The 24,193-nt window shown below is 45.2% G+C and overlaps 1 protein-coding gene across 14 annotated transcripts in view; it reads right to left on the bottom strand.

Annotated features, from left to right (window-relative positions):
• Positions 1–24,193, bottom strand: part of gulp1b (GULP PTB domain containing engulfment adaptor 1b) — a 303,142-nt gene that overhangs the window by 57,844 nt on the left and 221,105 nt on the right. For all 14 annotated transcript variants that reach the window (XM_078404086.1, XM_078404078.1, XM_078404091.1 and 11 more), the window contains one exon: positions 2,445–2,516. In XM_078404086.1, coding sequence (XP_078260212.1) covers positions 2,445–2,516 — 72 coding nt within the window. The remainder of the gene's footprint in view (positions 1–2,444; positions 2,517–24,193) is intronic.

Here is a 24,193-nt window from a genome sequence, read left to right as displayed (position 1 = left end):
TTATCCTGCTGAAAGAGGCCACTGCCATCAGGGAATACCATTGCCGTGAAGCGGTGTACCTGGTCTGCAACGATGTTTGGTTAAGTAACACTTGTCAAATTGACGTCCACATGAATGGCCGGACCCAGGGTTTCTCAACAGAACATTGTCCAGAGCATCACACTCCCTCCACCGGCTTGTCATCTTCCCACAATGCATCCTGGCACCATGATTTCCCTAGGTAAACGACAAACACGTACACGGCCATCCATGTAATCTACAAGAAAACGGGACTCATCGGACCAGGCGACCTTCTTCCACTGCTACAAGGTCCAGTTCCGACGCTCGCGTGCCCAATGTAGGCACTTTCGACGGTGGACAGAGGTCATCATGGGCACTCTGACCGGTCTGCAGCTATGCAGCCCCATACGTAGCAGGGTGCGATGCACATTGCCACATATTCCTCCCGTGACCACCATTTTCTGTGACTTGTGCCACAGTAGACCTTCTGTCAGTTCGGACCAGGCGGGATAGCCTTTGTTGCCCTCGCGCATCGATGAGCCTTGGGCGCCCAACATCCAAGGTTTGTGGTTTGTCCCTCCTCGGACCACTGTTGGTAGGTACTCACCACTGCTGACTGGGAGCACCCCACAAGCCTTGCCGTTTCAGAGATGCTCTGACCCAGTCATCTGGCCATAACAATTTGGCCCTTGTCAAAGTCACTCAGGTCTTTACTCCTGCCCATTTTTGTTGCATCCAACACATCAACCTCAAGAACTGACTGTTCACTTGCTGCCTAATATCTCCCACCCCTTGACAGATGCCATTGTAACAAGATAATCAATATTATTCACTTCACCTGTCAGTGGTCATAATGTTTTGGCTAATCAATAAGCATTGAGTTGAATCTTACGGGCTTGGGTGCATCATTTGGAATTGGTGGGGCCAGGACTGCTAAGGCACCTAATTGCTTGGTCCAACTACAGTTGTCCTTCCTTGCTGGTTACAGCTCCCTGGCCTCCGGTATCATGAGCTTAGAGGTGGCAGGGCCTGTTATGACACAGTGAGGCTTTCCGCCCACTTAACACCCCTAAAACTTTGAGAGCCAACAAAGCTCTGCTTCCAACTTTGCAAGCTCCAAAAGCACTGGGGGGATTTTAATAATTTTTATGCACCTTTGATATTCAGGGACATTTTAAAAATAGCAATTTTAAATTTATCAAAATTTTATTTGATTTCTGCTTCAAAAATTAGCTAAATGCCTAGAAGTAAAAGTATTAAACTAATAGAACCATTTTAAATAGTGAACTGTCTTCCCTTCCATTGATATATCTGGCCTCGTATAATTCCCATTGAAATCAATAGGTGATGGTTCCGGGTCTAATGCAATGTCCTAAGCAATGAGGAACTTCCAACAAGATGCAGCTCACCACTAGAACTATGGCTTATGACTCCCAGCAAATCGTGTACTGATAGGAATAAAAATCATAAAACAACCGATTCTGAAAAAATGAGACCTAAAAAAAAAGTTTTTTAAACACTATTGGGTTATAAACCATCCACGAAGATAAACAGAACTATCATTCCACGTTCTGTAGATGTTTTTGTTGACCTGAAATGCTAACTCTGTTTTTCTTTCACCAGATATCTTTACTTTCCTAACCTGCCCAATGTTCTCAGCATTCTCTTTTTTTTATTTCAGTGCATTGATAGAACTGCTGATGTTGCTATACGAGGACTGCTGCCTTTGACAGGAGACATTAAATCTTCCAAATACAGTCAACTGCGCTGTTGCAAAATGCTGAATTCAGTGCAGATCATTGGAAATAAGGTTCCATCTATAACCTTTTATGGCTCTGACCCATACGCATGAAAATTCCTGGATCGACATTATAATTAAATTTCTATAAAACAGAAGAAAAACACATTTTTTTCTTAAAACCAGGAAAGGCATTTGTTTAGATGGAATGGGTGACGTTTTGGGTCGAGACCCTTCTTCAGTCTGAAGAAGGGTTTCGACCCAAAACATCACCAATTCCTTCTATCCAGAGATGCTGCCTGTCCCGCTGAGTTACTCCAGCATTTTGTGTCTACCTTCAATGTAAACCAGCATCTGCACTTTCTTCCAAAATAAGACATTTGTTTATTTGGGCGATAGAGTTGAACCTTTAGAACATGAATGCAATCCAATGACCAGACACCTATAACTAAATTGCATGGAAATTGTTACTTCACTAATTTATTACAAACACCGTATTTCCTCCCTTAAAAACTACATTAAATAAACACCTTAACGCTGACTGATAAGGAACCATCTTCCCGATGGAATTCAAAGTAATTTTAAACGCACATACATCTAGAAACCAGTTGGGGGCATCAGTGGGTCAAGGAAGGAATTAAGTTTAGCTTCAGTGAGAAATGAATCAACAAGATCTATGGGGTTAGTAAACCAAGTTAATCTATACCTTGAGTTTACGAACAGCATTCTTCACAATTTCAGTACCCTTTGGTTGTTCAACTTCAGCATTGCCAAGAAACTGAAAAACACAATTGTGATTATTGAAAATATGTCTGTGTGTATCCAGCTTGAAATTATCAGGCTGCATTTATTCATATCATATCATCATATCATATATATACAGCCGGAAACAGGCCTTTTCGGCCCTCCAAGTCCGTGCCGCCCAGCGATCCCCGTACATTAACACTATCCTACACCCACTAGGGACAATTTTTACATTTACCCAGCCAATTAACCTACATACCTGTACGTCTTTGGAGTGTGGGAGGAAACCGAAGATCTCGGAGAAAACTCACGCAGGTCACGGGGAGAACGTACAAACTCCTTACAGTGCAGCACCCGTAGTCAGGATCGAACCTGAGTCTCCGGCACTGCATTCGCTGTAAAGCAGCAACTCTACCGCTGCGCTATCGTGCCGCCCTATCTCAGTGAAGCAAATTCAACTGGCAACCAGAATCAATAGGTAGCAGTTCTCAACTGAATTCTTTAAAACAATTAATATACAAAGATCATAAGGAATAGGAGTAAAATGAAGCCATTCGGCCCATCAAGTCTACTCCACTATTCAATCATGGCTGATCTATCTCTCCCTCCTAACTCCATTCTCCTGCCTTCTCCCCATAACCTGTTCTAATCAAGAATCTATCTAGTTCTGCCTTCAAAATATCCACTGACTTGGCCGCCACAGCCTTCTGTGGCAAAGAATTCCACAGATTCACCACCCTCTGACTAAAGAAATGTCTCCTCATCTCCTTCTGAAAAGAACGTCCTTTAATTCTGAAAAGAGACATCTCCCTCAGGGAAGAAATGTTTTCAAGTTATAACCATTGTTTGAATATTATAACTCAAATGCACAGAATAGAACATTTCAACAGTCTCTAAATATTGCAGTTGCTTTCTTTGTCCACCTATTCAATCATCATGAAGAAATGTGGGCCACTGGATTTTCACCACTTAAAGTATTCGAGGATGACAACAAAATATTTACAATTCATATGGATTGCAGTCTCTCATTTCACTGCTTCCGTATTGCCACATCAGCATCAATATCAGCAATTATAGCTGTGTGTTACACATGCATTTTTAAAAACCAATATATTTTTAAACAAAGCTTGTGCACATTTGAGAATTAGAAAACATTAAGGCAAGTTTAAAACAGCATGTTCTCTTGACATTATTAATAGGTTCATTAAATTATAACTTTGGGAAATTATAACTTTGGGAATACTAAGCGTGACTTTCAAGTGGGCACAGTGCCGGTAGTAAATTTAAATTAAACATATCTGGTAATTACTGGGCACAATATTCCCCAAACATTGCAGAAGCTTTGCATCAGCAAAATAAATTGCTCTGTTATTTGAAAAAGGTGCCTGTATTTTGGAAATTCGCTCAATGGGCTGCACCCTTTCTTCCTGTGCAGAGGTGATGACTGAAGAGTGCAACTCTGGCAGAGTGGTTTGTACAGAGCTGGTCGGGGGAGACAGAGGAGTAACTTCATGAGTGCTTGGAGTAACTTTGTGACTGGACGATGTTCAAGGTCTCAGCAATGGTCAGAAGGACCCAAGGTCATCACCGGGTGGCGTCACCAGCAGTAGCTACCTCGCCAACAGTCTGTCTGTCCTTTCTTCTTTTTTGTTATTTTTAGTATGTGTTAAAAGCATGTTTTAGTGTTCCTTGGTTTGTTTTATGTGGGGGGTGGTTGGTTGGGGGAAGCTTTTTTCCAATATCTTACCTCGACGGAGATGCGATTTTATTTCCGTTTCGTATCTCTGTCCGCACTGCGGCTTAATATCGTGGAGTTGGCGGCCTCCAAGCCACAGGACTTTAACTGCGGAGCTTGCAATCCCTTTGCCGGGGATCGAAGCTCCAACCGCGGGGTGTATGGACTTTAACATGGTGAAGCCCGCGGTCTCTGGTAAGAAGTGGCCGACTCATGAGCTCCATGCCGCGGAGAGAGTTTTAACCGCCCCGACGCGGGAGTTTCGATCACCCCGACGGGGACTTCGATCGTCGGCTGCGGGGGCTTTGATCGCCCTGACTGCGGATGGTTTGACTGCTCCGACCGCGGGAGAACGAGGAAGAAGATTGAACTTTATTGCCTTCCATCACAGTGAGGAATGTGGAATCCACTGTGGTGGATGTTTATGTTAACATTTATGTGACTATGTGTCTTGTTGCTTTTCACTCAGTATGGCTGTATGGTCATTCAAATTTCACTGTACCTTAATTGGTGCAAGTGACAATAAACTGACCTTGAAACCTTGAATTGAACACGACCACTGTTATTACCGAGTTCACAAGGAACTAGGTGGAGGAGAGTGCTCCTAAAAAATAAACCTCCACGTATTCTCTTCCCAGAAACCTTGAATAAACCAGGAAGCCTCCAATCAACAGTGGACCAAACCTGTGGAGTTTAAGTCAGGTGATCCAGTCTCATACAAGAAGTCCAGGCACGATCTCAAGCAGGGGCCAGTGAGACTACTAAGAACACTTCAGTCGCTACTGGAGGCTCGGATGGATGCTTGGCAAGCATGGCACAAAATGCTGGAGTAACTCAGCGGGTCAGGCAGCATCTCAGGAGAGAAAGAATGGGTGACGTTTCGGGTCGAGACCCTTCTTCCTCTAAATCACTTCTTGCAAGATGAAACCAAGTTGCTTAAGTGTCAACAATGCATCACTCCCAATTGAGTTTAAGATTTTCTATGCTTTCTTCAAATGGGAAAGTAATGATGCCTCTTCACGAGCCCCCACAACTCCTGTGATCTCAATCTCAGAGACCAACAACAAGAGATCCTTCGTGTGGATGAACCGTGAGAATGTTTCCGGTCCGGATGGCTGCATTCTTAAAGCCTGCGTGCATCAACTGGATGGAGTTTTCACGTGCATCTTCAACCACTAGTCCGAAGTCCCCACCTGACTTAAAATAACATCCATAATCCCAGTGCCCAAGAAGAGCAAGGTGACATGCCTCAAGAACTACTGATCAGCAGCATTCATGTCTTTTGTGATGAACAGCTACATTGGTTGGTAATGACACAAATCAACTCCTGCCTTTGTAAAGATATGGACCCACTTCAATTCGCCCACCGCTACAACAGATCAACAGCAGATGTAATGTGATCTAGCTAGCTTTCCACTTTGCGATGGATGGACCACTGAGATGTGTACGTCAAGATTTGTTTCTCTGACTACAGCTTGGTATTCTACACCATCACTCCCTTCCAAACATAGTCAAACTCACAGAACTGGCCTCTGCTGCTCCCTGTACAACTGGATCCTGGACTTCCTCAGCAGTAGACCTTAATCGTTAGGAATGGGCAACAACACCTCCTCCTCCCTGATGATCTGCACAAGACAGCACGCTCAATCCCCTATTCTCCTCTCTCCATACCCATGACTGTGTGGCCCACACAGCTCCAATGTCATCTTTAAATTTGTTAATGATACCACTGTTGTTAGTTGAATAACGGGTAATGAGTCAGGCTTTGGACTATTTATAATGGACAAAATACATGTAACAAGTCAGACCAAGGACTTTGTACTCTAAGGTTGCACTGTTAACTTTGGCTTGCACAATCATCGACTGGTGTCCCTAGAATAACTAATAATACAGTATATTTATTGTCTAGTTGAGTTTAATGTGCCTGTAAAGATTCAGCAAGTAAGAATTTTATTGTTTTGTGCTCAGTACATATAACAAATAATATAATTAAATGCTCTTAAAAGAACACAAAGTGCTCGAGTAACTCAGCGAGTCTGGCAGCATCTCTGAAGGACATGGATAGGTGACGGTTCAGGTCAGGACCCTTCTTCAGAATAATTGAATCAGGCTGAAGGGTCCCAACACTAAATGTCACCAGAGATGCTGCCTGGCCCGCTGAGTTACTCCAGCACATTATGTCCTTTTGTATAAACCACCATCTGCAGTTCCTCCTCTTGCTGCCACTGTCGCGGGGCTTGGGTCGCGGACATTTCACCGTCCGGCGCGGCCTAAAATAGGCCTAAGATTTTTCTCTGCTGGGCGGGGGCTTCAATGTCGGGAGCCACGACCGCCCCGACGTGCAGCAACAGCGGCAGCATGTTCGCCCGCCCCGGATCGCGGGGCTTGGGTCGGCCCGCTGCGGACCGTCCGGCGCGGCCTGCAACCACAACAACCTGACCGCGGGAGAAGACAGCAGGGGAAGGGAAAAGACATTGTGGCCTTCCATCACAGTGAGGAGAGGACTGGAGGAGACTCACTGTGATGGATGTTTCTTTTTTTTGTGTGTTTTTGGGGTTGTGTAATTTGCCTATTTTAATGCTTTATTGTGTAATCTGCCTAATTTAATGCTTTTATTGTTGGACTGTGGGTGACTGATTTTCATCCAAAAAAATCGTTTTTTTGGATGACAAATAAAGCTATCTTGAATCTTGAATCTTGAATTACTGTATGTTTGTATGGTTCTATCATCAGAGTGAGAGGGGTATATGGTTTCCAGAAAATTTCTGCATGATGGCCTTTGTAGCATCCAAAGTTTTAAATTGTTTATTATGGTCATGTCACCAAGTCTGCGTTTTTGTATGGACCATTAATCTTTTGAGGTATTATTCCTCGCTTTTGGTTTTAAATAAGACATCTCAGAACATTTTAGTAAGGCTTGATGACATCATTTGTAAGAATGTGAAGGAATTCCTTCATCTTCCCATTTTTATTACTAGTGCTTTGTTCAAGGATTACGGATGGAGGCCATAAGGTAATAGGAGCAGAAGTAGGCCACTCGGCCCATCAAGTCTACTCCGCCATTCAATCATGGCTGATCTATCTCTCCCTCCTATCCCCATTCTCCTGCCTTCTCCCCATTACCCCTGACACCTGTACTAATCAAGATGGGGGTCTTGGGATCCCCATTTCGAAGTGCAAATCCCATTACCTATTATTTTTTAAAATCATAGCTTTAAAAAAAGTTAGCAATAGAACAGTTGGTTTGTCCATCAAGTTTACTGGTATCACTATTGTTCAATGATGGGCAGAGGTAGTAGACTGAAAAGTATGAAGGTTACAACATTCTTGGATGATTTTGTCCAGGATAAGCCCGCAGCAAGAAAGATTAGAGTTATTGTAAGGAGCGGAGAGATATTGAATTTGCATGCTACGCTATCTTATTAAGGAGTCATATAATAAAATGTACTGAGAGTGTTGGTGCAGGTTTTGGAATAAAATAGGCCGCCCAAGCATTTGGTTCATTACTATGTGCACATAATAGAAATGCAAAAGAGATGGACACAATAGACAATAGGTGCAGGAGGAGGCCATTCGGCCCTTCGAGCCAGCACCGCCATTCAATGTGATCATGGCTGATCATTCTCAATCAGTACCCCGTTCCTGCCTTTTCCCCATACCCCCTGACTCCGCTATCCTTAAGAGCTCTATCTAGCTCTCCCTTGAATGCATTCAGAGAATTGGCCTCCACTGCCTTCTGAGGCAGAGAATTCCACAGATTTACAACTCTCTGACTGAAAAAGTGTTTCCTCATCTCAGTTCTAAAAGGCCTACCCCTTATTCTTAAACTGTGGCCCCTTGTTCTGGACTCTCCCAACATTGGGAACATATTGCATCCATCCTTACATAAAGCTCTCCAAGAAACCCCATTATTGTTCCCATTTAATTTTTTTTTAAACATGCAGTCAGAACTTCCGATAACCTGTCTTTATGCTCTCAGAAACAGTCTAGGTTGCAACTCACAGATTTTTTTAAATTATGAAAAGTTACTTAAGAGTGCACAGCATATTCTTAGATCCAAAGAGAAGCCGTGCAATGCTGTATACCTAGAAGCAATTTATTATATTGGAAGACGAGTAGCGACTTCGCAAAAAAACAGGAAATGTATTAAATAGTGATAGTAAATTTGCAAGTAATATTAAGAGTCAGGAATCAAGAGTGCTTAATTATTGAATGTACTGACAGCGGAACACGTAAATTCTTACTTGCTGCAGCCTAATGGGCCCATAAATAATGTAATACAGGTAATATCTAATAACAAAAATACAATAACGTAATAACCGTAATACTGGGAGACTATAAGACTGTGGGGACATAAATGGAGACCGATGACATAGTCCATTGATCATAGTTGCTGAGGTTTGTGTTGTGCAGTGTTCAAGAGCCTGATAGTTGCTTGAAAGCTGTTCTTGAATCTGGTGGTCATGGTATTCGCACTCCTGTGTTTTCTTCCCTATTGTCGAAGCAAAATGAGAGTATGGCCAGAATGATGTTTGGTCTCTGATGTCTTGACTGCCTTTTTAAGGCAGCGTCTCCCACAGATCTCTTTAATGGCGAGGAGTTAATAATTGTGATGGACTGGGCAATATTTACCAGTCTAAATAGGTAGTAATTAGTCTACCTAGTCAGTCTAGACTACCTTCGTCTCCTTCGTTCCCGGGCTTTTTAGTTGCCCATCCAGTCTGTGATGTAATCTGTCGGTACCGTACACCTATAGAGGTTTGATAGAGTGTACCTTGACATACCAAATCGCCTCAATCTTCTAAGGAAGAGGTGGTGTTGCTAAGCTTTCTTTGGGATTGCATCAATGTGCTGTTCTTAAATTCAGAAATATATAGGAACAGTAAAAGCCGAGATAATTCTGTGAGAAGATTAGTGAAAATGAAGGTAGGCCCCATAGTGTTATAAAGAGTAGTATTTATAATGGGGAGGAAATAAATGATAAAGAAGGACAACAAATAATTTGGGTTTGTCTTTTACTGCAGACACAAAGAGCTTTGCAGAAATACTGGAGAATCAAGGTTCTATTGAAACGGAGGAAATTAATGGGAGTAAAACCAAAAGTGCTGATATTAACAATAGGTCTGAAAGCTGACAAATTCCCAGAACTTAATAAACTACATTTCAGAGTATGTGGGACTGTGGATGTATTGAATATCATTGTCCAAAAATTCTGTAGATTATAGAATGGTATCTGCAGACTAGAGACTGTCAAAAGAAACAATGTTATTTAGTAACATAAGAAAACAAGAAAAGTGTGAAGTGCACATTGTCTAATGTCAATACAGGGAAAATGCAAGAGTCCATTGTGCAGTTTGTAATAACAGAATACTTGGAAAATATCAATAGGGTTTAACAAAGTCAACATCGATTTATGAAAGAGTAATCATGCCTGTCAAACCTACTTAGGTTTTTCTTAAGGAATTGGAGGAAAAGACACAGGAGGACCAGGGAAATGGAGGCACTCCACACATCAGGTAGCTTCTGGGGAGGGAATATTAGATGTAGACAGTAGGACCAGTAGTTTTGGAGTATTTGGACCTTCAGTAGGTCATGATGATGCTAAAAAGTTAGTATGCAAAATTAAAGCACTTCGGATCAGGGGTAATGTACTGGTGATGATTGTGGGGGTTTGCAGAGACTTGTTGGAGTGACTTTGTTAGAAACTGTTAACTCCTTCAACCTTGCAGAGAACAGCTTGTGAATTCATGGAGCGAGTTTGGTAAAGGTTAATGGGTTCTGGTCAGTGTCACCTGCAGCCAAGGTCCAACCATGGTTTGTCGTCATGGTTAGCCAGCAGCAATACACCTGGAAGCAACTCCCACAGGGGATCCACAAAAGTCCAACGGTTTACCACATGACCATACAAAACCATTTGCAGGAACTACCTCTTGTGCACTCAGCGGTTAGCTAGTAGGTGGACAACATATTACTGGCCTCGGAAAGAGAAGGACAACATGAACAAGTCGTTTGTTACCTGCTAGACCACATCCATCAGAGGGGCCACAGGGCCAGCATTGACAAAGTGCATGTTGTCTAAGAAGAGGTCACGTACTTGGTAGAGAAAATGTTCCTAATTTAAAGGGAACTCACCCAAGACTCGACTATCCAGACCTCCAAACAACCCACTACTATTAAAGAGCTTGACTCCTTTCTTGAGTCAGTGCAACTTTGACAGACAGTGCATTGACTCTTATACAGTTGGCTCAACCACTAAATGATATACCGAAAGGAAAAAGGGATTCAGACAAGGAAATCACTCTCACCCAAGAGCAGCAAGATACCTCCAATTGCATGAGGAAAACTTTGTGCGCAGCACCGGCCCTGGGAATCTCCGACATCAGGAAATCATTTACTCCTTTGTCCGCAATAAAGAGGGATAGGTGACAGCAATCCTGACAGAGGAACACGGAGACCCATCTGTTTGACAACATTTGTCAAAATTAGATTCCGTTGTCCTCAGATGGAGAAGCTGTTTATGTGGATGCAGTGTGCAGAGGTACAATGACCACTGCTAGCCTGGATATTGGATCAAAGGCTAATGGTAAAATGCCCACATCTGTCCACACCTTTGCCAACAAGGAATAGTTTCCTAGGTGAGTGCAACCAGATTAACCAGATATACAATGGTTTTGGAAGCACCCAATCTCTACATAGTCTGTAGGAGCCATTTATGCTTAATTCAGTTATTGTCATTGTGTTATGGCTATGTTTTAATATTTCTAGTTTATGTCTTTTTTGCATGCTTATGGGTGTGACTTAATACGTAATGGGGAGTGTCTAGATGGGAGGAGGCTAGCGTGTCGACAGAGGTTGTGGGTCAGTTTTAGGCTCGGAGGATGGTGAGCATACAGTTCTTTACCCTGCGCTCGTACCATACGCTTGTATCATCTATATTTGTAAGAACCACACGGTAATAACTGCAAGATTTCGAAGATATTGTTTGAAGAAGAAACAGTTGATAAAGTACGGAAAGTGATGAATTACTCATTGATTTGTGCTACTTTAATAAAACCAATTAATTAAGAAAGGACGTTTGAAGATTCGTTTTGTCATATCAGGGTGCGACGTGTGCGTAAGCTATAACTACATTTCATCCCCGAGAAGTAATGGCTATCGAAGTAAGACTTTGAGATGGTATAGAAACTGCCATTACATAGTCCAAGCTATCCCTGTTAACCCTTCCACTATGATTCTGCTTCCCGAGGATGAAAGGGAGAAAGAAGAGGAACATGACTGTGTGGAAAGTTTGGAGGAAATAGAAGAATTAAGCCTGGCGACAGAAACACCACTGCAGAAACCCGACCTGACCCTTGTTACAGATGCTGCTCCTTTGTTGATAATGGTTTCAGGAAAGCAGGATGGGCTGTTGCTAGCCTACATGAAATCATGGCAAAAGGTTATCTGCCCCCAGGAAGGTCAGCCCAATAGGCTGAGTTCATAAGTGATAGGTGCAGAATTAGACCATTCAAGTCTATTCCACCATTCAATCATGGCTGATCTATCTCTCCCTCCTAATCCCATTTTCCTGGCTTCTCCCCATAACCTCTGACACTGTACTAATCAAAAATCTATCTATCTTTATTATCTATCTATCTATATTAGCTATCTATATTAGCTATCTATATTAGCTATCTATTCTATCTATCTATCTATCTATCTATCTATCTATCTATCTATCTATCTATCTATCTATCTATCTATCTATCTATCTATCTATCTATCTATCTATCTATCTATCTATCTATCTATCTATCTATCTATCTATCCCATCAAGTCTATTCCGCCATTCAATCATGGTTGATCTAACTCTCCCCCTTAACCCTATTCTCCTACCTTCTCCCCATGACCCCTGACACCCGTACTAATCAAGAATCTATCTATCGCCGTCTTAAGAATATCCATTGAGTTAAGTGCCGTGTCAGAAGCATGCTAAGGGGCAGTCAGCTACCATCTATATGAGCTCCAGATATGCCTGCAGGGTGGCCCATGACTTTGAGCAGCTGTGGAGAACCAGGCATCCTCATTCGCAATGGAAAAAAAAGTCCAAGATCTATTAGAATCCATCAAGTCCAAGAAGTTGCTATTTTAAAGTGCAAAGCCCACACTGAAGAAAATACGTGGCGTTGCCAGGAAATGCACCAGCTAACAAGCCAGCTTGTGAAGCAGCATCAAAATGTACAATGAGCCGCAAGTGTACACCCTGAATATGAACAATATGGAACAAGGTTAGATTTCTAGACACTAACAGCAGCTAAGTATCGGGCAAGATGGTATTTTTTTTAATTTTAATTTTTAATTTTTAATTTTTTAAAGCATATGTACAAATAATAATAAACGACAAACTGGTTATAGAGTTCTTACATAGCTTCAATTTTTAAATTTTTAAAGAAAAAATAAAGATGAAAAGAGGCTGGAAAAAAAGACTATAAACTAATAGAAAGAGAGCAAAGAAAAAAGAGAATTACTAACATAAAGATTATGGGGATAGATCTGGGAGTTAATGAGTATAGTTGTACATCCAACCCTCAACTCAAGTTTTAACTTTAGTTTTAAATTTTAGTTTTGTGACAAACCCATTTACTTTTTTAAAAATTCAATAAATGGAGATTTAAAAATAGATCTGGTTTGTCAATTAAGGCAAACCTTATTTTTTCCAAATGCAAAGTCTCGGTCATTTCCATAATCCACATTTTAATTGTGGGGGTTACTGTTTTTTTCCAAAATTTAAGTATTAATTTTTTCGCAGTTATTAAACTGTAGTCAAGAAAGCGTCTCTGACTTAGCGTAAAGTTTGTAATGTGTTCTGATAATCCTAAAATTATTAATTTTGGATCTAAATCCAGTTGGTTATCGATAACTTTAGAAATGATTTTTAAAATATCGATCCAAAAATTTTGCATGTTTGTACAAGTCACAAAAGTGTGAGTTAAATTGGCTTCTTGAAATTGACATTTATCACAAATAGGAGATATACTTGGGAAGATCCTGTTTAATTTTGTCTTCGGATAATGTAATCTGTGTAATATTTTAAATTGTATTAATGAATGTCTAGTGTTTAAGGAGCATTGATGTATGTGTTGTAAACTTTCGTCCCATATGTCTTGCGTCATGGGTTGAGCCAATTCGTCCTCCCATGCTCGTCTATATGATTCTGATGACGGAATGTCAGTATCTAAAAGAGTGTTATAAATATAAGATATTAATTTATTTGTATTGTAGTGACGGTTCAAGCATTCATCAACAATTCCTGGGCCTCTAAATCTATATTCTTGTGTATGTGATTTTACATAATCTCTGATTTGTAAATATCTAAAAAAATTATTAGCATGTAATCCATACTTCTGTTGTAATTCCTGAAAAGAGAGAAAAGTTCCCTTATGATAGAGGTCTCCCACCATTTTAATTCCATAACTTTTCCATTGAATGAATCCTCTATCTGAGACAGACGGTTTGAAAGAATGGTTATTTGCAATGGGTAGGAAGAGAGATAAATTACTCAATTTTAAAGTGAGTTTTAATTGTTTCCAAATACGGATAACACCATGTATAATCGGATTTCCTCCATATGTTTTTTTATTCAAAGTTATTGGGGCGAATAAGATCGCACCAATATCAAATGGTAAGCAATCCTCCTTCTCCAACTTTAACCAATCTGGTTGCCGATCAATGTCGTTCAGCCAGAAGGTTATATTTTTAATAATGGTACTAGATGGTATTTAAATATAGGATCAGCTATGCTCAGCAGGCTGGATGGACTGAAAGGCCTACCTCCACTCCTCTGTTTCAGTAAAAGACCTGCAAATGTTTTTTTGCAGCAAAGCCATCATAAAGCTGCCAAGTTACTCCAGCATTTTGTGTCTGCCTTCGATTTAAACCAGCATCTGCAGTTCTTTCTTACACAAAAAAAAGCTTTATGGTTTTGACAGGAGATGCCATCGCAGCTTTGACGCCTGTCAATGGCTTTTAAGGCTCTGGGTGAAGAGGCCTCAGAAGCACAACATTTAAAGTCTACCCATTGCTGAACCCTCTTTCTGCCTCTGCTTCTGGGCCATTAAGTGAAGATGGGCTGGACCGTGGTCAGCCATTCCAGGTGGTGGCCTGGTCCATTATTTCTACAATGGTTAAAAATAAACTCAATAATTACAGTAAATTTGAGAAGATTTAACTTGGGATGTTTACAGAGTAGTGTGTGCATCATGTTGATTATGGAAAGCTGATTCTCAATCAACCTTATCCTGAACAGTAAGCACCCATGGCTATATTTCACAACTGTGCAGACATTGAGCTGTGGAACTGCACATCATTCATTGCAACCATTAACATCTCATCAATCGTTCTATCTAATGTCATTAGCAATGCAAAACAAACACATCAATCCATCTCTGCTTTCCCTTTATGCAAATTCCTTTGCTCTGTGTAATTCTTTATAGTTTCACAAACATCAATGCCAAACAATATAAACTCAATCATTGAGCACAGTGACAGGGCTATACCAGAGCTTGAAGCTACGACAAAAAAACATACAGATTGTTTATAAATGAGACTTCGATATGACGACAAGGTACATTTAAAAAAACACATGCATCCATAGTACTATTGTGTTTCAGACTCATTTTAAAGAATTTCATTGAGAAACATTACTTTTGATGCTCTTTGTAGGAGCCATTTATTGAAGATTGAAGAATTGCGAAATAAATTTGTACGCTGATGTATATGTAATGCGTATTGTTTTGTTATTGGATGAATATTAAGCTTTTATAGCTCCTTTGATATCTATTAGTAATTGCTTCGTTATATACGCAGAACAATTAGGGGCCGGTATGTAGGAGCCATTTATGCTTAATTCAGTTATTGTCATTGTGTTACGGCTATGTTTTAATATTTCTAGTTTATGTCTTTTTTGCCTGCTTGTGGGTGTGAGTTAATGCGTAATTGGGAGTGTCTAGATGGGAGGAGGCTAGCGTGGCAACAGAGGTTGTGGGTCAGTTTAGACTTGGAGGATGGTGAGCATACAGTTCTTTACCACGCGCTCGTACCATGCGCTCGCACCAGCTATATTTGTAAAAACCACACGGTAATAACTGCAAGAATTTCTAGATATTGTTTGAAGAAGAAACAGTTGATAAAGTACGGAAACTGGTGAATTACTCTATGATTTGTGCTACTTTAATAAAACCAATTAATGAAGAAAAGAAGTTTGGAAGATTCGTTTTGTCATATCAGGGTGCGACGTGTGCGTAAGCTATAACTACATTTCATCCCCGAGAAGTAATGGCTATCGAAGTGGGATTTCGAGATGGTATAGAAACTGCCATTACACACTTTATGTATTGATATGGAACAATTATAGGATAGTTAGTGCACATACTTAACAAAAATCAATACAATAAATGGTCAGCTAATGTGATTTGGGTGAAGAAAATATATTGATTGGGAGAACCCATTCCTCATTCAAGAATGAGCAGTGTAGCTACCTGCATTTACAAATACAATTTATGGGGTAAGGGGATTGCTGGATAGATCAGCGTTTGTTGTCTCTTCGTGGACAAATTGGAGGTGATCCACTCTCTTTACTTGCTGTCGTTAAGTTACTCTCAAGATGTTTATGGGTAGAGGGTAACGCAGCAGTGGCTGGTTAACCTAAGGAGTCAAGAAAGTGAACATAATCCTATCCTCATCAATGGAGTTTTGAAGAGATAGTCTGCAGCTTCAAGTAACTCGGCATCCATTTCACTTGCAACCTAACCTGGTCCCTTCATACTGTGTTCAAGAAAGCACACCATTGTGTTTTTATTTTCTTAGGTGTTGAGAAGATTTGGCACATCCATACAATACAATACAATACAATATATCTTTATTGTCATTGTACCCAGGGGTACAACGAGATTGGGAATGCGCCTCCCATACGATGCAATAATTTAAGTAATTTAGACAGCAGCAACCCAACGAAACGAGACAGTTGTAACAGTTTTGGACAGGGTAAAGTGCAAGTTGATCTATGCGTTGTGGCCATCCGGCTCAGCAGGACCGGTTCATAGCAGCTATGGCCCTGGGGATGAAGCTGTTCCTGAGTCTGGAGGTGCGGGCGTAGAAGGCCTTGTATCGTCTGCCCGATGGAAGGAGTTCGAACAGACTGTTGCAGGGGTGTGAAGAGTCTTTGTGGATGCTGGTGGCTTTTTTGAGGCATCGTGTGTTGTAGATGCCCTCTAAGTCTGGTAGCTGTGTTCCGATGGCCCTCTGAGTTCTATGGACTACCCGCTGTAGAGCTTTCCTTTCTGCCTCCGTGCAGCTGAGGTACCACACAGGGATGCCATGCGTTAGGATGCTCTCGATGGTGCAGCGGTAGAAGGTCGTCAGCAGCTGTTGGGGTAGACCAGACTTTTTCAGTGTTCTTAAGTAGAACAGTCTTTGTTGTGCCTTCTTGACCAGCGCAGCAGTGTTATTGGACCATATTAGGTCCTCCGAAATGTGAGTGCCCAGAAACTTGAAGCTGGACACTCTCTCCACACTGTCCCCGTTGATAGAGATCGGGGCATATTCCCCGTTATGTGACCTACGGAAGTTGATGATCAGCTCCTTGGTCTTGGTGGTATTTAGGGACAGGTTGTTATCCGAGCACCAGTCCGCCAGGTTCTGCACCTCCGCTCTATAGTTTGTTTCATCCCCGTTGGTGATCAGCCCGATCACCGTTGTGTCATCTGCAAACTTGACAATGGTGTTGGTGTCGAATGCAGGAACACAGTCGTGTGTGAAGAGGGAGTAAAGCATGGGGCTCAGAACACAGCCCTGTGGTGTGCCGGTACTCAGGGTGATAGTGGAGGACAGGTGCGGGCCCATTCTCACTGCCTGCGGTCGTTCCAGCAGGAAGTCCAGGATCCAGTCACATAATGACCAGGATCCAGTCACATGAGGATTCTATCAAACTTCTGTAGACAGACTTTAGAAAGTATTCGATAAGATACATCCCAGCCTGATATGCAACTACGCTGCCTTTGACCACCTGAACCTGTGATAAGTAGATCAGTGCATGTTCCTTTAACATAGTGACCTCACCACTACTAACCACTCCCCATGGTCTCTTGTATAATTGTAGCTTCCCCACCCCCAGCTCGCTCTCTAGTTCCAGTGATGACCACGGACAGCTAGGGCGTAATGTGTGTAGTGCAATTAATAAACCTATTCAGTAAAAGACTCTGCGTACGAGGGACGTCCTTTTACATGGTGTCAGAGCGGTAGACTTGCGTCTCCTGTTGATCGGTTTTATTTTATTATTTGTTCCTCCCAGTTGTGTCCCCTCCTTCCACTTTGCCATGGCTCCCTCGTGTCGTCGTCCGGACACGCTCGTTTTTGATGGGGACATAGTGCACCGCTGGACTGTCTTCCAGCGGGACTACGAACACTATATCGCGATTGCCCATCCTGATGCAAATCCTGCAGTACAGGCTCACCTGCTCCTCAACCTGGCTGGTCCGGAGGCAATGGAACGCTATGCTTCGTTCGATTTCGTCCCTCCGGAGGACCGCAGCGACCCAGCATGTCTCATGGCCAAGTTCACTGCCCTGTGTGATATACCCACCAATAACATTCTTGAGCGTTTTAACTTTTTCACGCGTCGTCAGACTCCAGGGGAGCACGTTGACGCCTTCATTGCTTCTTTGAGGCATATGGCTCGGCGGTGCCGCCTTGAAACGATCACACCCGACGAGATGATCAGGGACGTCCTGGTCAACGGTCTCCTAAACTCCAAGCTGCGTGACGAGCTCCTGATGAAGCCTGACCTGTCGCTAAAGGACGCCGTACATGCCGCACGCATGGCCTCTGCTGTTGCCTCAGTATCTCGGCCGGCGTCCCATGACATAAATTTCACCGGCCGCCGGCGGCTAAATGCCCCGCCGGCCAGGGTCGCCCCCTCCGCGCCCACTACGGTCACCCCTCGCCGATGCCCAAACTGCAACTTCTCGTCACACCAGTTTAACGTTTGCCCAGCGCAGGGCAAAACTTGTAATTCCTGCGGGAAACTGAACCACTTTTCTGCAGCTTGTCGTTCTCGTGGGAGACCTGTCCCTGCTCCTAGAAGGAGTCTAAACAACCTTGCGAACAGTGATAGCGCAACCGGTTCCCAGTACCAACACGAGGAACTCCCCGATCCAGATACAGTGTTTTCGCTTTTGGGTGCACCTGCGTTGATAACGGATCCTTCCGTGCATGTTACTGTCAATGGACACTCCTTCCCTGCAAAGGTCGATACTGGTGGTTTTGCAAATGTTATGTCTGTTGGCCTCTTCGAGCAGATAAGCTCGGGGGAGAGGGTTACTCCTGACGACTCCCGCCTTCATGCCTATGGGGGAGGTGTTCTGGTTGCCGTGGGGAAGGCAACGGTTATCTGTACTGTTCTGGAGACCTCTCGGCCCCTCACGTTCCTCCTGCTAGCATCTGACAACGTCACCCTGCTGGGCACCCGTGCATGCCAGGACTTTGGCTTGGTTTCATTCCACCGCGACATCCACCTGGTGCAGGCCCCCATGGACCCCCTGATCGAGTATCCCGACCGATTTGAAGACGTCCTGGGGAAGCTGCCCTGTGCCTACAAGATCGTTGTTGACCCGGGGGTCAACCCGGTGGTTAGACCGGCCCACCGTGTGTCTTTTGCCATGAAGGGCCGCGTGGAGTCCACACTACGTGGCATGGTGGACATGGGCATCCTCAAGGAGGTGAGTGCCCCCACCCAGTGGGTCTCCACCATGGTGGTCGCTGCCAAGAAAGATGCGAGCGAGATCAGGATCTGCATCAACCCAAAAGACCTGAACCTGGCTATCAAACGCCCGCACTACCCCATGCGGACGGTGGAGGACGTCGCGGCACAGGTCGGTCCAGCCACAGTTTTCTCGGTCCTAGATGCCAAGAGCTCCTTTTGGCAGATCCCTTTGGATGCACGTTCCTCCTTCCTGACCACCTTCAGCACACCTTTTGGCAGGTTCCGTTTCCTCCGCATGCCTTTTGGGATCAACTCAGCAAGCGAGGTTTTCCAGCGTACAATGGAGCAGCTGTTTGCCGGGTTGCCGTGCGCCATCATTGTGGATGACATCCTGGTGTACGGGAGGGACGTCGCTGAGCACGACCGACACCTCCGCCAAGTCCTGGACAGGGCTCGTGAGATCAATCTCAAACTTAATCAACGGAAGTGTCGATTCCGCGTTGAGGAAGTCACCTACGTTGGCCATGTTTTCACGGCGGGGGGCCTGAAGCCAGACCCCGAGAAGACGGCGGCGATCACCGAAATGCCCGCTCCCGCTGACGTGCCCGGCCTGCAGCGCTTTCTGGGCATGGTCAACTACTTAGGCAAGTTCATACCCGACCTCAGCGAACTGAGTGCCCCCCTGAGGGAGCTGGCCAAGAAGGACTATGCCTGGGTCTGGCTCCCGCACCACCAGTCGACCTTCGTGGCCCTGAAGTCCAGGCTCGCACGGACCCCCACTTTGCAGTTTTTCGACCTGAACAGGCCAATCGTCCTCACCTGCGATGCATCTCGGTTCGGCCTTGGTGCTGCCTGCCTGCAGCTCTATGACGACCGGCAGCTGCCCGTCTCCTATGCCTCTCGCACAATGACCCCTGCTGAACAGCGCTACGCCCAGATTGAAAAGGAGCTCCTTGCCGTGGTATTCGCGTGCTCCAAATTCAAAGACTACGTTCTGGGCAACACCTTCACCATCGAAACTGACCACCAACCGCTGGTCTCTATTTTGAACAAGCCCATCCACGCAGCCTCGTCCCGTTTGCAGCGAATGATGCTGCAGCTTCAGCGCTTTACCTTCGATATCGTGTACCGCAAGGGCAAGGAGATGTTCGTGGCAGACACTTTGTCCCGTGCCCCACTACCTTCCATTTCCCGCCATCCGTACGAATCGGCTGACCTGATGGTGTTGAACGTCAACATCGTTCCATCTTGGCAGATGCAGTCCCTGGTCACACACACTGCCGCTGATCCTGCCCTGCAACAGCTTGAGAGCGTCATCCGCCGTGGCTGGCCTGACCGACGGTCTTCCCTGCCGGCTGGTGCCGTGCCCTACTTCCTGGTTCGGGATGAACTGGTGCTGCACGCGGGCGTGGTGGTGAAGGGTCACAAGGTCGTGGTGCCGGCCGCGCTGCGAGATCACTACTTTCAGACTGCCCACAACGGACACCCCGGGGTGGAGGCCACTTTATCCCAGGCCCAAGCACAATTTTACTGGCCTGGCATGGTTCAGGACATCCGGGACAGGGTCTCCGCCTGCGCTGCCTGCAACCGCCTACTACCTCATCAGCAGCGCCAGCCTCTCCTGCAGCAGCCGGCTCCCGAGTTGCCGTGGATGGCTGTTGCCGCCGACATTTTCGAGTGGCGTGGCAAACACTACCTGGTCCTGGTGGACTCCTACTCCAGCTGGTTCGAGGTGGACCTGCTGCCGTCCCTCACGTCTGCTGCCGTCATCGGGAAGCTTCGCCGCCACTTCTCTACCTTTGGTTCCCCGGTATCTCTCCAGTCCGACAACGGCAGCCAGTTTACCAGCGCGGAGTTTGCCGCTTTCGCCACCCTGTGGAACTTTCGCCACATCACCAGCAGCCCCGAGTACCCGCAAAGCAATGGACTTGCAGAGCGCGCTGTCCGCAGCGCGAAGGAACTGATGGAACGTTGTCGGCTTGCCAGTTCTGACTTGTACCTTGCCCTCCTCAACCTCCGCAACATCTCCCGGGACCCCGCGCTCGGTTCCCCTGCCCAGCGCCTCATGTCCCGCACCACTAGACCCCCCATCCCCGTCTCCCAGCAATCCCTGAAACCAACGGCTCGCAGCCCTGCCGCTGTCAAGGAGCGCATCATCGAAAAGCAAGTCATTCAGAAGCGCTCCTTTGACAAATCGTCCCGTCCCCTTCCCCCTCTGTTCGCTGGCCAGGTTGTCCGGATGGAGTCCGCCTCGGGTCACCACCGGCTGGCCGTGGTCGTCGGCAATGCTGACTCTCCACGGTCGTACCTGGTTAATTACGAGGGCACCGTGTACCGTCGTACCCGCCAGCACCTGATGTTGGTCAACGAGCCTGCACCGCCTCCCGCGGTCCCGTATTCACCTCCCGTCCAGTCCCCGGTGCCTGATGTGCCTCCTGCTCCCGTCCATCCTCGCGTGCCCCAACCTTCGCCGTCTCGGCTGTCTGTGCCCGGCTCGCCCCAGCCCCCTTCCCCTCCTTCGCCTGCGCGTTTGCGGGTATCGCCGCCCCGTTCTCCTCCTTCCCCTGGTTCCCCTGCCTCGGTACCCGCACCCGTCCCTGCTCTTCCTTCGACCGAAGGGGATGGGGGGTTGCGCACCCGCTCTGGGCGACTGGTCAAGCCGCCTGTCCGGTACGGTGGGTACGCGTAGTCTGTGTTGTGCTGCATTCTATCTGCTCCCTGCTTATAGTTTAAGTCTAGCGTATGAGCCGTGGTCGCTCTTGTTTCCAAGAGAAAGGATGTAGATCAGTGCATGTTCCTTTAACATAGTGACCTCACCACTACTAACCACTCCCCATGGTCTCTTGTATAATTGTAGCTTCCCCACCCCCAGCTCGCTCTCTAGTTCCAGTGATGACCACGGACAGCTAGGGCGTAATGTGTGTAGTGCAATTAATAAACCTATTCAGTAAAAGACTCTGCGTACGAGGGACGTCCTTTTACAGTGTACAAAGCCCAGTCCATCACAGGCTCATCAATTCCTTCTACCCAATCCATCTGCACGGTGTGTTGTATCAGTGAGGCTGAAGTATCATCAAGGGTGCCTGCCACGCTGGCCATTCCCCTTTATCTCTTCTACCTTTGAGGAGAAGATACTGGAGCTTGAAGCTCCAGCATCGATAACAGCATCTTCCCCCCTGCTATCAGACTCCTGAAGTAATCACGTGTTTGGCACTCCAATCCCAGATATGCCTTCACATATTGTTACTCTTACCTCTACCTCTGTTGGTTATTTTTTTTTAAATTCACACTATTTAGGATTTTACTCCAATGTTGCATCATTTTACATTTATTGTTGTATTTATTATTACTGTATGCATACTGATAACTCTGTCAACTTCATGTGAACAAGGGATTTCATTGCATCCTGGTGCATGTGACAATGTACTAACCAGAATCTGATTAATCACCCAACTCGGCATATGCTTCATGGTATCTGTGTTTGAAACCTCCTTAAGGTGGCAATGGCATAGCTAGTAGAGCTGTTGGCTTGCACCTCTGGTAACTTGGGTTCAATCTTGACTACAGGTTCTGTCTGGGTGGAATTTAGATGTCCTCTCCTGACCGTGTGAAACCAGATTACTTCCTTGGATATTATCGGGAAACATCGTTTTTGTACGTGTTACTTCCAAGACTAAACGATTCCAAAAAATCCTGATGAGCTTCCCTGATTGAATCCTGCATAAATTTGATACTATCTGAAACTCTGTGCCAATGTCCGAAATCTCAACAATTTCCATTCTCTATGATCTCACCGTGCACTAAAACCAAGGATCCAAGTTTTTTTATTCTCCTCCCTACACCACATCTGCTCTGCCTTTAAACACCAAAGCCTTTAATCAAGATTTTAGACATCCGCCACATCGCCCCTGTCTCGCAAATTTTGGGAGTGTCCCGGCAGGCAGTGGGCGGGAAGTATCCCGGCAGGCAGTGGGCGGGAAGTATCCCGGCAGGCAGTGGGCGGGAAGTATCCCAGCAGCCAGACCTGGCTCACTGCCGCAGACTGGGGACTCACTCACCATGGATCGAAGAAGGAGGACCCGCCTGCCGAGGATCACCCAACTTGCCCGCTACGGATGGACAACAGAGGACCCGGCTCGCCCACTGCAGCCTCCAAGCTCGGCCCCAAGCCACTGGCGTTAACGAGACCCACACCGTCGGGAGTAAGGAGGGGACCCGGTGGGGGGGGGGGCGCACCAGCCGCCATGTTCGGCGGCAGGCGGAAGATAGAACAGTTCAGTTAACCTCTGGTGCTTTGTCGGAGCCAGAAACATTCTCCCTATAACCCTTGACGCCCATTCCATTCAAGAGTTTGTCTAACTCTGCCTTAAAAATATCCACTGACAGCCTCCACAGTCCTCTGTGGCAGTGAGTTCCACAGATTAACTACCCTCTGAACAGAGTTATAGATGCACAGGAAGTAGTGATTAAAAAAGTGGAAGGGCCGCAATGAGGTAGGATTGGGATTGGATTAATCAAGACAGCACCCTAGCTCATGAAAGGTTAGGTCAATGGTCTGGTAACAGTGGGGAATAAGCTATTACTGTTTCTGGGGGCATGTGCTTTGAAGCATTTGTATCTTCTGCCCAATTGGAAAGGGGAGAAAAAAGAATGACTGCGGTTCAATTGGTCCTTGATTATGCTGGCTATTTTCCAAATGTAGCACGGGTATAGATTGAGTTGGTGGGGGTGAAGGGGGAAGGGGGTTGGGGAGACAGAAGGGGGATGACTGCTTTTTAACGGACTAGGCTGCATCCACAGCTCTCTGCAATTGCTCGTGCTCTTTGTCAGAGCAGTTGCCAAATCAAGTTATCATGAATTCTCCATAGGATGTTTTCAATTATGCATCTGTAGAAATTGCAGACAAGTCGCCAGAGACATGCCGGATTTCCTAGTCTTCTGATGAAGTAGAGGTGGGGTGTACTATTTTGGCCGTCGTGTCAATGTGGTTGGACCAGGCCAAATTGTTGGTGATGTTTACGCCCAGGAACTTTCAACTCTATAATATCCACCTCGGAACCATTGATGCCAAGTGGTGCACGTGCACCATGTCATTTCCTGAAGTCAATCTGCGACACTGTGTTCTGTTGACATACAAGTTGCTATTAAATCTTAAAAGTTAATCAAAAAATCAAAAAATCACAGAATATCATCTATATGTCCAAAATAATTACCACAGTAAATGTTGAATGGTATGCAC

This window comes from Rhinoraja longicauda, chromosome 8 (assembly GCF_053455715.1).
Source record: "Rhinoraja longicauda isolate Sanriku21f chromosome 8, sRhiLon1.1, whole genome shotgun sequence".
Classification (NCBI taxonomy): domain Eukaryota; kingdom Metazoa; phylum Chordata; class Chondrichthyes; order Rajiformes; family Arhynchobatidae; genus Rhinoraja; species Rhinoraja longicauda.
The sequence above is the reverse complement of the archived record's forward strand: the minus strand, read 5'-3'. Positions and strand labels throughout refer to the sequence as shown.